Source organism: Colletotrichum gloeosporioides (genome assembly GCF_011800055.1).
Source record: "Colletotrichum gloeosporioides strain Lc1 chromosome Unknown consensus_117, whole genome shotgun sequence".
Taxonomy (NCBI): domain Eukaryota; kingdom Fungi; phylum Ascomycota; class Sordariomycetes; order Glomerellales; family Glomerellaceae; genus Colletotrichum; species Colletotrichum gloeosporioides.
Window position 1 is genome coordinate 246,887 of NW_025544762.1, and position 12,566 is coordinate 259,452.

At 57.6% G+C, this 12,566-nt stretch overlaps 5 protein-coding genes across 5 annotated transcripts; 2 read left to right on the plus strand and 3 right to left on the minus strand.

Annotated features, from left to right (window-relative positions):
* Positions 1-128: 128 nt before the first annotated feature.
* On the minus strand, positions 129-1,162 carry GCG54_00009064 (Extradiol ring-cleavage dioxygenase; the record flags this gene model as incomplete). The annotated part of the gene is made up of 2 exons (XM_045409014.1): positions 129-911; positions 968-1,162. 2 exons carry the CDS (start codon positions 1,160-1,162, stop codon positions 129-131), a joined length of 978 nt encoding a protein of 325 aa, XP_045256259.1.
* Positions 1,163-1,810: 648 nt separating this feature from the next.
* GCG54_00009065 (Acyl-protein thioesterase 1) lies at positions 1,811-2,962 on the plus strand (the record flags this gene model as incomplete). The annotated part of the gene is made up of 3 exons (XM_045409015.1): positions 1,811-2,164; positions 2,280-2,791; positions 2,875-2,962. 3 exons carry the CDS (start codon positions 1,811-1,813, stop codon positions 2,960-2,962), a joined length of 954 nt encoding a protein of 317 aa, XP_045256260.1.
* A 3,991-nt stretch (positions 2,963-6,953) lies between these two features.
* GCG54_00009066 (Protein IVY1) lies at positions 6,954-8,414 on the plus strand (the record flags this gene model as incomplete). The annotated part of the gene is made up of 1 exon (XM_045409016.1): positions 6,954-8,414. The coding sequence occupies one exon, from the start codon at positions 6,954-6,956 to the stop codon at positions 8,412-8,414; it is 1,461 nt and encodes a 486-aa protein (XP_045256261.1).
* Positions 8,415-8,844: 430 nt separating this feature from the next.
* GCG54_00009067 (Nucleoporin NUP53) lies at positions 8,845-10,314 on the minus strand (the record flags this gene model as incomplete). The annotated part of the gene is made up of 2 exons (XM_045409017.1): positions 8,845-10,144; positions 10,223-10,314. The coding sequence occupies 2 exons, from the start codon at positions 10,312-10,314 to the stop codon at positions 8,845-8,847; spliced, it is 1,392 nt and encodes a 463-aa protein (XP_045256262.1).
* A 553-nt stretch (positions 10,315-10,867) lies between these two features.
* GCG54_00009068 (Short-chain dehydrogenase/reductase fsr5) lies at positions 10,868-11,644 on the minus strand (the record flags this gene model as incomplete). The annotated part of the gene is made up of 1 exon (XM_045409018.1): positions 10,868-11,644. The coding sequence occupies one exon, from the start codon at positions 11,642-11,644 to the stop codon at positions 10,868-10,870; it is 777 nt and encodes a 258-aa protein (XP_045256263.1).
* Positions 11,645-12,566: the final 922 nt, after the last annotated feature.

Here is a 12,566-nt window from a genome sequence, read left to right on the forward strand (position 1 = left end):
TTATTACTTGAGAAATGAGCAAATGGTCTGAGTGCCTGGGGAGAGTGTTATGCTCTATGTCGTGGTAGAAATTATTTCGAGTCAATGATAATAATACAGATGTGCTACGCTTATTGAGAAAGCTTTCGTCACGTCTTTGGTACCGACCCAAACCGATATTGGGCCCATGCAAAGCTGCCCTCCTGCATGGTCCACAGCTGCTTCCCAAGGTCGTCTCCCGCGGCACCGGCAGCAACGTGAACGGGCATGAGATGGTCCATCCAAGGATGCGCCTGCTTAGCATCCGGTCTCATACACACCTGCGCCATCTTCTCCTGCCTGTCCTCCGCCTTGCTCTCGACAGCCTTCTTCAGGGCGTCGTCGAAGCTGACAGAGTACGGCATGGGCTCCGGCCCGCCGCCCATGTCGTACAGGTTGTGGACAGACATGCCGGCGCCGATGATGACGACGCCCTCGTCGCGCAGCTCGGCGACGGCCCTGCCGAGGCGGTAGTGCGCGTCCGGGTCCTCCGAGCCAAAGAGCGAGACCTGGACGAGGGGGCAGCCGAGGGGGTTCGTGTCCGGGTGGAAGGCGACGTGGAAGCCGGCCCAGACGCCGTGGTCGAGGCCGCGGTCGGTGGTGGGCACGCAGGAGATGTTGTGGGCGGCGAGGAGGGCGCAGGTGCGGGAGGCGAGGGCGGGCGAGCCGGTGTTGGGGTAGGAGGCGGAGTAGTAGTGCAGGGGGAAGCCGGAGAAGTCGTAGATCAGGGGGGCGGGGCCCGGGGCGGCGTTGATGTTGACGGAGGTGCGGGAGCGGGATTGCCAGTGGGCGGAGAAGACGAGGATTGCGGAGGGGCGGAGGGAGGTTATTTCGTGGCCGATGTGTTGGAGGGTTGGGTAGACTGGGTGGGCTTTGTTGTACATTACATCGGGCTGGAGGGTGTTAGTGGATGGGGGAAGGGGAGGGGACCGGGGAAGGGGGAGCTTACGCCGCCGTGGGAGAAGAAGTAGACTGGCATACGGGGCCTTTTTGGCGGTGGTGATGGCGAGGTTGAGTCCATTGGCGATGGTTTCGAGAGGGTTGATGTCACGGCTGTGAAGAAGGATCGCAGGGTTGGGGAGAATATGTATGCGAGCAGGGCGACGAGGAGGGAGAGGAGGAATATTGGGTTTAGACGGGCCATGGTGAGGGTTCAATCCAGACTCGGCGTTTTGTGTGTGCTGGATTCAGAGGGGGGGGATAATCACATCTCTCCTGGATGTGTTCGTCGGCTGGGAGTTATGTGAGTTGATACTCTGCACATCGGACATCGGTGAGGACCCCTTACCCGAACCGGGTGAGGGACGGAGGGCGTTGCGGAGGGGCCGGCGTGGTGATGGGCGGGGTGGTTTTCGTCGCGCGCGGCCGGGTCCACTGTGTGTTTCGGGGTGATTTAGTGGCGGGAATGCGCTGAAGGGACCCGCTCGTGGGCTGACGGTGAGTTTAAATCCGCTGTGCCGGTGGTATTCCGAGGAAGGCCCCCGTCTTCCCCGGATTGTATAGTTTGTGATTCCTTGGCATGATATTTACTCCCTATGGAGCTATTTTTGAGAGAAGTACTTGGCAATTGCCATAGGCGAGCCTCCGAACACTGCATCTTGTCCCGCGCATCTGACATCCGCCCCACAGTGCGTTCCAGACGGATCTACACGCCGCGCCGGCACACCACAGATCTTCCCAATCAGCGACCCCACCCATCGGAACGGAGCCACCAGGAAAAAACCAAAAGTGGACACCTTGAGCTCTCCCATCCGGCCCTCAGCTTGGACCTCCAGTTTGCCCTTTGCTCTCAATGCTCTCATTCCGCGGGCTCATCGCAACAACGCTCGTCGTCTTCGCCAACCTCGCACACCTCACCGTCTCCGAACCCCAACACCAAGAACAGTACCCCCCGCTCGCCGCCGTCCCGCAAGACTCCCTCTTTGGCGGAACCCCACCAGTAGCAGTTGACATGTCGTCCATCAGCCGCGCGGCCCCGCTCGTGTTCCCGGCCGCCGGGAAGCACACGGCGACCGTCATCTTCGCCCACGGCCTCGGCGACACGGGCAACGGCTGGGCCAGCGCCGTCGAGAACTGGAGGCGGAGGCAGAGGCTGGACGAGGTCAAGTTCGTCCTGCCTCACGCGCCGCAGATCCCCATCACCTGTGTGAGTTTCCCTGCCTGTCTCATCTTCATTCTCATCTCATCTCATGCCTACTCACCATACGGGATGATGAGTGAGATGCTCATGACCAACACGCTAACGCGACCCCTCGCCTCAGAACTTCGGCATGCGCATGCCCGGCTGGTTCGACATTGTAAGTCGCGCCTCCATCCTAGACCGCCACCGCATCCCCCCCGGTCCGTCCCCCCTAACCACCGCGGCCATCCTGCAGAAAAAGCTCGACGGCACCGTCGAGTCGCTGCGCGAGAACGAGGACGCGCCGGGCATCCTCGCGTCCAACGAGTACTTCCACAGCCTCGTCCAGGCCGAGGTCGACGCCGGCATCCCGGCGGACCGCATCGTGCTCGGCGGCTTCAGCCAGGGCGGCGCCATGGCCATCTTCTCGGGCCTCACGGGCACGCACAAGGTCGCCGGCATCGTGGGGCTGTCGTGCTGGCTGCTGCTCAGCGAGCGCTTCGCGTCGCTGGTGCCCGCCGACAAGCCGAACCAGGCGACGCCGATCTTCTTGGGCCACGGCGATGCGGACCCGCTGGTGAGGCCGGAGCTGGGCGCGCTGAGCATGGAGGCGTTGAAGAAGTTGGGGTATGATGTGTCGAGGACGCTTTACCCGTGAGTACTCTGTTTCCCCTGTTCTGGTTTGGCTGATGGGTTATTGGCTGGGAGTTGTGTATGCTGACTTTGAGACCGTATAGGGGCATGGGTCACTCTGCTTGCTTGGAGGAGCTGGACGATGTCGAGGCGTTTCTGTTGAAGCAGCTGCCGCCTACTGAGAAGAAGTAGATGGAAAGAGGTCTGATGAAATACGTTACTACATCCTAAGAGAAGAGACGTTGCCGAACGGCTAGAAAGACACGATAGAGCTACGCTTATCGCTTACGAGTTATCCTAAAGACACATTCATATTCAAGATAGCCTCCTTCTTGCACCTCCCGGATACGTTCTAGCCTTGCCCAGCCCCCGAGGCATTGGCAGCAAAGGGTGCTCTTCAGCGTATTCGTCGACTCTGTTTGCATCGGATCTTTTCTTCCGTGCATGCATCACTCGCTCCCCTGCGAGCATTTAGTAAAACTGAGCATTCAGAAAAGTACAGACGAGCAATCACTATCCGCCGTCCGAGAATCGGGGATCGATACTTACTCAATAGGGAGTACAGATACTCAAGTACCGGCGGTATCCACACAGTGACAGCCACAACCTGCCCAAACCCCCAGTCTCCGATATCGAAGGTTTGCGCAGAGAGGGCGATGGTCAGGAGAGACATGTGGAATATCACGCAACCGACAAGAACCAACGTTGTCAGCCAGAATATAGCAGAGCCCAGCGAGGAAAGGCGAACTCTTCCGAATTTGATGTAAATTCTGCCTGGCATATCCTGTCTCATCCAGCGCGTGATACGTGATTGGCGTCTTTCAACCCGTGTCCAGGTGTCCGTGGCAAGCACCCCCAAAAGAGCCGCAGTTGAGACGCACCAGACCAACGGAGACATGACCACAAGGCGCTTGATTGCATCAGTAAGCTCTTCTCTTTTGTAAGGTATCAATCCCGGACATGCCGTCAAAGCAGAGGAGCCTCCACAAGACTCGATTGCCGAGAGCTGGTACATGTATTGAACGAGGGTCCAATAACCTAGGTCGGATGGGACAAGAAGTCTTAGTCTGATGTAAAGAATGCCAGAAGCGGCGGTGGCAAGAACATAGATGGCAACCGTGAGAAGAGTGATTGCTGATGAATGCAAACGCTCGTAGACGAGCATCACGTAGGCGAAGGCGACCGGAACAATGCCGTTGATGGTAAGAGGCAGCAGGAGGATAACCATGGCCACATTGGCATCGACGATGTCAGATGCGAGAATGGCGACTAGTAATGCGCCGGCGAAATAGCACTGAGCCTTGTGGATTCCAAAGAGAAAGTCAAGCCAACCGTTGCGAGCCGCTTGTCCGCCTGATGAATCCGCCGCTGGTTTGTTCGTGCCGTTCGTCCGCCTCCTGACGGCTCTCGCAACAAGACCCAGCCATAGGATGATGACGAGAATCAGCTGAACAAGATAAGATGCAAAGACCTGGAGGTGAACATTGTGTAAGCCATACTTGAATCTACTCGATGGCATGCTTGCATTTACCCCAATGCCGATGATGTCAGAGTTTGCGTAGGGCAAGGCGTCAAAGCCATTTTTGCATAGTGCGAATAGGCATTCGTTGATAGCCGTCTGATTGGGCATCGTGCTGTTGATTAAGAGGCGTGTAGGGGCGCAGGACTGGCTGTAACAGAAGGTTTTGTTTCTCGCAGCTTGACAAGTGTGTGTGAGACATTCTGTGACAGCAGCCGTGATGTTTCTTAGAGTATCTTGCGTAGCATTCTCTCGCGGAATGTACTGTTGAACTAGTGCCGACTGACTAGGGAGCAGGAAACCGTTGGCTTCGTAACTCGCAAGGGCAGGGACGGCCACACAAGCCATGTATCTTTGAATGCTGTGATAATTAGGCTGGTCTGGCATGTCGATGATTTCACCGTAGAGCTTTGTGACGTTCTGACATTCCACCAAGTAATTGGCGCCCGGGAATGCCAAATCCAGTATCGTATTCCCTTGAGCCGGTCCGATGAAGGCCCTACACTCAGCCTGCGTCAGGTTGTCTGGGTAGCAACATGGCGGACTGTGGTATTCCCCAGGATTGTAGCACCCGAGGGGTAAACGAGGCGAAGCCATATCACTCGGGTAAGTTCTTGGAAAATGAGAAATGAAAGCTTGTGAATAGAATTACTGAAGGTGTCTGTGTCTTCCAGCTTTTGATGACCACTACCAACGACTTGAATTATCAAGGCATGTGGCAGCGTTGGCCTACTTATAAAAGCCTGAGAAGCTGGGAAGTCCTTGCCTTGAAGGATACTTTAGAAGGCGTGATGGAGATCTCGCTAATTGATTTGAGCGTCATTGGGTCGTAATGATTGCCAAGAGCTGCACACTGCATCACTTGACCACCTCGGTGAAGAAACACCGTAAGCAGCCACGACGAGCCTTATCTTGATACCGACAAAACTCGTCTGCTAAACTATTAGAGACCAAAAGGACTTTCAGCTCAGCCTGCTTGAAACCACCATTACATTCTGCAGTACCGCTGCCAACCCGAGGGGGCTTAGTTAATCAGTCATTAATTGAAGTGGCGCTTAACTTGATATCCGTTCTATTTACCATTTTTGTCTCTTTGTAGTGGGTGTGTATGGTCGCTAATATCTATCTAGTACGATTCATATGTTTATAGAACAGCTTTTAAGCACTGAGATGTTTCAAGTTTCCAACCTCTGCCATAATTGCGGTTTCATGGACGACCAAACGAATGCATTGCAGATTATTGACAAGATACTCAGGCACTCTGCTGAATTCACCGACTATGAACACGCTGAATTGTCCTACTCACCGAGCACTAAGTTTTGGGTAAATGGACTTGATGACTACTTCGGCCTTGAAAGTCAGAGCCGTCTGACATCGACCGCAGTACCAGGACTCTGGTGTCCGGCGCAAGATCGTCAAACCCGTGCTCAGGACGTTCCGGGTTGCGTTGCCAGACGTGGAGCCGGCCAAGTCTGAAGCGTAGCCGTTACTGCGTCCTCAGCTAACATTTGTGTAAACTTTATTTTAAGAATCATCGTGTTATGAGCCTGGGAGTAAGTGGTAACGACGGGCTTCATTTTCCGTACGGAGTTGGCGTAACAACGTCGTCGAGTCAACATGGGAAAGTCTGATGGTGCAACAATAAAGTGAGGCGTATTCTGCGTTCTGTACTTCTTCTCAGACCCACCTCGCTGATCTTGGCTGCTGCATGTGTTGTTCGTCGAGCCGGGCTCGGGTTCACCTCCGTGGTTGAGACTCACTTACGGCCCCATACACCCGGGAATGATAGTAATAGTTCATCTCACTCCGAGACTAAGCTAAGTACCGCCGCCTTCCGTCTCACAACATCACACGCACTCGTTTTTGTCTCATATTTTCTATCACAAAAGAGTCAGTTGTCTTCTCCAACAACTCCCCAACGACGACCGGCCGAGCTAAGTCCATCTGCAAGACACACCGTTCAAACGGCCATGACGCTAACGAGAGCCCAAAGTGGTTCCAGCCAGGGGTCTTATCGCGGCTGCAGCGTCCGCGAGGTGGCGCCGCAGCACGCAAGCACAGGGCCTTTCCGGGTAACGGCCGGACACCACCTTGCTGCGGCCCAGCGGCCCAGTGGGCAGGGTGCGGCGGTCAGCAGTTGCCCCCTCGAATCACAAGGACCCCTACTAAGTAAGTAAGTACCTTTGGGCTGCTGTGCGTGTGTGCTGTTACCTGCACCATGGACCATGGCGGCGACCCACATGCGCCAACCGCAATCGCCTTTCCAAGGAAGCTTTGCAGCATCTTGCAGAACCATCTTCAGCGATTTCATCTGTTTTTTTTTAGAGAGCACCTAAAATATTCCTTATTTTTCTTTCCCCTTCCCTCTCTCCTCCTCCTAGAGACCTCAACCTTTGAAAGGTTCCCGTTCCTTCGTCCTCCGTTTCCTACATCACGACCTGACGATGAGACTGCCCTGTTCAGCGCGATAAGCTAGCCAAACAAACCAACAAAACCCGAGCTCCCGCCACAGCAACGCAGCCCGCGAAACCCCCGCAGCGTTGGTTGCCACAATAAACAGCATCCCGAAATAGCCTCAACGCAGCTGCATTCCACCTTCCCCCCTCCACCCTTCCGGAGGGATCAGCAAGAACCCCTCCAAACGAAAACCGAAACCTCACACAAATGGCAACCTCACCACCTACACCCGCCGCCGCCAACGGCTCCTCCGACACCCGCCCCGCGACCCCGACGCCCTCCCAGCTGCCCCCGATCCCGGGCTCCCCCGTCTACTCCCTCGCCTCCACCGCGAACCCCCTCTCCTCCTTCAACCTCCCCCTCCCGCCGCCCCCGCGCCCCGTCCACGCCATCCTCACAAAGGCCGACCTCGAGCAGTCCCAGACCTCCTACACCGACCTCCTCCAGACCGCAAAGGCCTACCGCCAGGCCCTCGCCACCCTCTCCACCGCCGCCTCCGCCTTCGGCTCCGCCCTCGAGTCCTGCGCCCGCCTCAAGGAGGCCCGCGCCGAGTCCCTCTCCGCGAGCACCCACCCCAACGGCGCCGCCCTCTCCTCCAGCTTCCCCGGCGCCGGCTCCAACACCGCCTGCACCGCCGACCTCCTCCTCTCCGCCTCGGGCGTCCACCACCTCGTCGCAAACCACCAGCAGATCCTCTCCGAGACCGTCTACCGCGACTTCGAGGTGCCCCTCCTCCACGAGCTCGACAAGTGGCGCCAGCGCGTCGACGACGAGGAGGAGATCTACGTGCGCGAGGTCCAGGCGCGCTCGCGCGAGATCCAGAAGCTCGAGAAGGACGGCCTGAAGCTGCACAAGCAGCGCCGCCGCGACGTCGGCAAGTTCCGCGCCCACCTCGTCGAGCTAACCACCAAGCTCGACGGCCTGACCGCGCTGCACGGCGGCCACGCGCGCACCCTCCTCCGCGAGAGCCAGGACACCAGCGGCCGCATCCTCGAGGCCTCGTGCAGCCTCGTCCGCGCGGAAGTCGACATCTTCGAGAGCCTGGCACGGAAAGGGTGGAGCGGCGGCGGGCTGGACGAGCTACTCGAGAAAGGCGCCGATCTATTCGCGAGCGACGAGGTTGCGGACCTGCACCACGCAAGCATCAGCGGCGGGTCCGCGGAGACGGCGAAGCTGTTCAGCATCCTCCCGCCCAAGAGCATCCTCGCGGACGCCGCCTCGGACGTCACGCGGCAGGGCGGCGGCCACGCGCGGGGCGACAGCCTGCTGAGCGACTCGGACCGGTACCAGAGCCTCGGCGCGGCGGTGGCATCCCCCGGGCTCGGCGACGACAACGACGCGGACAGCATCTTCTCAGACACGACGTTCAACCGGTCGCGGGGCGTGCGGCCGTTCTCGCCGCAGCCGATCCGGCGGCACGCGACGGACGTGACGTTCGACAGCCTGGGCGTCGGGCTGAGCGAGGAGTCGTCGCAGGTCGACGAGCGGGCTGCGGAGCAGCGGCGGTACAGCATCCTGAAGGAGGAGGACGAGGAGCAGCGGGACGGGCAGACGCCGTGGGGGCAAAGCAACGACGGGAGCTCGGTGGTGGAGGAGTCAGTCAACGGGGGGTCGGAGGAGAGGGGGCGGCGGGAGAGGCGGTGGAGTGTGAATGAGGAAGACGTCTAGCAGACTGATGTTTCGATTTGAAGAAGGAGCCTTTGTGTGTGTTTATTTATGTTCGACGGCGGCCCAGAGTCATGAATTATTTCTTGTTATACCCATTTAGAGGCGTCTATGGAAAGAACAAAAATCGAGGGACGCCCCTCCTCGGCGCGGCATAGTCTTACAACTGTTCATACAGAACCTTGATCCCTTTTATTCCTCTCTCTGCGCGAGCTCGGTATTGTTTGTTGTCCCTGCTCCTCAAGACTGCATGCAGCTTCTCCAATCTTATCATCCGTCGGTCTAGTATGGTTGTAGTAGTAAAAAAGGAGAACCAGTAGTGCGTGGTATTCATGATGCTAAATGAAACTTTTCCTCCAAACGCCTCCCCTCCATCCCCTGCCCGTGACGTAAAACCTCCCAAAGGCTCCTAATCTCAAGAAACTGAAAACATCTAGTCGTCCTTGTCGGCGGTTAGGATCTCGCCGCCAAACAGCCCAAACGTCGCGTCGAGCCAGCAGATGACCTTCCAGTACAGGCTGGCGCGGTTCCAGTCGAACTCGCCCGTGTCGGTGCGCGGGACCTCGTTGCCGATCATGGAGCCGCTGAACCACTTGAGGAAGGGCACGGCGTTGACGAGGCGTTGGGCGTAGCTCTGCTGCGGGAGCATGGCCTGCTCGGCGGGCAGGAGCTTGGCGCGCCGGGCGGTCGGGATACGGCGGCAGTAGAGGCTGTCTTCGGTCGTCATCTGAAGGACGGCGGTAGACTGGGACGTGGACGAGGAGGGCTCGAGGGGCGGGGCGTCGGTCATGGTCACGGTGGCGGAGGACATGTTTGACATGGTCGCGGTGTCCATCGTGTTGGAGGAGGTGAGGGACGTGGGCGGGGAGAGGTCGGACATGGTGCGGGCGTTGGCGGCGAAGGGGTTGTTCGGCTTCTGGAGGCGCTTGCGAGGTGTGGCATGGTTGCCGAAAGCGCCTGCGGGTACGGACTGGGAGCGGTGCAGGTCGTCGTGGGCGGGCACGAGGGAGTCGACGTCGGGGATGGGCTCGTCGCGGACCGGGGGGAAGCCGCTGTAGGGCTCCGCGTAGACGAGGTAGCCGTTGACGCGCTGGGGGCTGGCGTAGCACGCGGCGTCGGCGGCGTCGGCGGACTCGAAGGTGACCTTGACCCAGTGCTCGCCGCCGTCGGCGCGGTTGACCTTTGCGCGCTCCTCGGGGGTGAGGACGCGGCGGCGGGTGAAGGCCGGGTCGCGGAGCTCGGACTTATAGCGGCGCTGCTCGAGGGGGGGCTCGCGGGGGTAGTCTTCGCAGATGAGGCCGGCGAGCTGCTCGTAGTGGGCGAGGGCGGCGTACTGCTGGGAGGGGGAGCGGTAGCCGCGGAGGATGACTTCGGTGGGCTCGCGGCGGGCGAGGCGGGGGCCAGTTGCGGCGGCGGTGGGAGCTTCTTCGGAGGCTAGGAGGGGCGCTTGTGAGAGGCCTGAGGTCTTGCGTTGGGTGCCGACGGCGGCGGAGGAGCTGGTGGTTGTACCTGGTTGTTGTGATGAGGTGCCGGCGTTGGCGGCTGTGTTGAGAGCGGTGACGTTCGCCTGGGAGGAGATCCAGTCGCCAAAGATCTTGTCGGCGGCTGCGACAGTTGGGTTCTCGCGGCGGGCGGGTGTCCCTGTGCGGGAGCGGGAGCGACGTGTGGACTTGCCGAAGGAGCCCGTCTCTGGGGCGCCGCGGCGGTTTCTAGCACCGGGGAGGCCATCTTGTCTGCGCGGGAGGAAGTTGTTAGCTGGATGTCACTGCGCGGTGGGACCCTTCGAGGGTCGAAGTCGCGTCGGGACGTACTGAGGGAAGACCATGGCGTAAGGGCGCTTTATACCGTCGTCGCCAATGTAGAGTTCCTCGTCGGGAACATTGTGGAGGATGAGAGGCGCCATTGTGGGCGGAGGTATTAAAGAAGTCGCTGCCTCGAAGGGGTCGGACGCGGCGAGCTTCGAAGCTTCGAGGTCGGTGTTTCGTTGCAGAAGGAATCGATACTAGAACGCGCACGAAAGGAAGGAGAGTCCTGAAAGGAGCGTCGGAGGTATTCGTCGAGGTGCTGTGTTGCCTTCGGCGCTGCAGGGGTCATGCACAAAGAGATTGAGCTCTTTGTGAGAAGTGTCGACTTCACATGCGATGCGTGCTGCAGCTGGCGATGATTTTCCCATGCGAAAAGTAGCTGACCGGGGGGTGACCCAGCAATCACGGAATATCTCTGTTCCGGGGTCCGACTCTACCCAGTGGCTTAGGGGCCGTGCGCTGGCAACTGTCTCTGGATCCACTTTGACATCTGGGGCCGCCAGTCAGAGCGTCGCGAATTCAACACTTCAATTCCTCAGTTTTGTCTTTGTCAATTTGTCAATCTGAAGGAAACATTGTTGGTACGACAAACTGCATGCCAGTAACTAGTTTAGACTTTCGGTGGTGTCATAGCGTCGAAAGATCGGTATCCTAGACAACCATAGAGCCACCATCAGTAGCAGCAACGGTACCAGTCGCATTTCGATCCTTCAGCAACCAGAGATATGCCTCAACGACATCCTCAACTCTCCCAAATTGACCCGTCGGCACCGTTCCTTCAACGCCTTTGACCATTGCCTGCTTCTCCTCCGCACTCATGTGATCCCATAGCTCAGTATCAACATGGCCCGGGGCAACAGCATTGATCCTCAAAGGCTTCAACTCCACTGCCAGCTGCTTCACCATCCCCTGTAAGCCCGCTGTAAAATACGACACTACAGACCACCCGGGTGTAGACTTGTGAGCCGCGCTACCGCTGGTAATAATGAACGAAGACTCGTTGCTCTTCGGAAGGTACCGCGCCGCGACTTTGATAGCCATCAGAGGAGCGACGAGGCGCATCTGGCAAGCGGCCAGGATCTTGTCGGGAGTAAGATCTTGTAGCATCATCAGGGAGAGCGAGTTGGCTGCCGTGAAAACGACATGGTTTACAGGCCCTGCTTGTTTGAATACAGCTTCCAGCCTTTCTTCGGCATCAGGCCCTGAGAGGTCTGCCGGGAAACTCTGGATTGTCTGGGTGGACGAGGGAGATTGAATCGTAGCTTGGAGACTTGCCACGGCGGTGGAGAGCTTGCTGGCCGAAGAAGAGGAGACGGTCACGCTGGCGCCGGCCGCGAGAACTGCCTCTGCGACGCCGAAGCCGATGCCGGTTGAGCCTCCGATAACCAGAACATGCTTCCCAGCGAGCTTATTGTATTTGGTCGACATTTCCTGAAAAGGCCGGGATCGCTTGAAATTTCGTCTTGATTGAGCTTCGTTGGATCTGGAGTCTCAAACGAGACGAATTATTCTGATAACGAAGTTATGCACGTTCAAGGAGCGGCGATGTTTTGATGATAATTGAATTCTCACTCGATTGACTATTTGACTTGGACAGTCAAATCAATGAGATAATTGACTTCAATTCCATCCTGTTTTGGCAGGTTGTAATTCCGCGCAAAAGCCGAAAGCCTGCGTGCGGACATAGTTCCGGCCAGCGCCGTCACTTACACGGAGTCAAGGCTAGTGCGGGGTTTAATCCCGGCCCATAGCAACGTCGCACATACACTTATTTCCAAGTTGGCGTGGACTTAAAGTCCAAGAAAACGCGAGGCTTTTAAGAATCTTAGCTCCGTTAAATGAGAGCCCAAGAGAAAGAGACTGCGTTTGCTGGTGCTCAGGCCTCGCTAGGTTGAAGTATCGTGAATCTTGCAGGTGGACGTGCTGTGTTGGATGCCTACAGAGTCGACAGATGAGCCTTTCAGGGCTAGTGCTGATCAGTGATGAGAGCCTCAAATCGACTATGATATAAAACTTCCACTGATGCCTGGATGATGACATGATCGATCACCGTCAGCTTGCGTGGATATCCCAGATGCTCCGCCCAAGTTATAATGCCAAGAATAAGTGCCCCAGGGCAGACACCCCGACCGCCCCGGTAACTTTCCTTATTTGGACATCTCGCCTTCGCATCTTGACGAATGAGAACTGATACTCAAACATCCAAGCCAAATTGTCAACTCCAAGAACGTAAAAGAACAAATGGCGTTCCTGCAGGATTTCATCTCCGAGGCCAAGTGCCGCGGCAAAATCCCGACCCCACAAGGGTATTGTGTTTTTGAAGCAAACAATCCTATTATGTACACTCGTA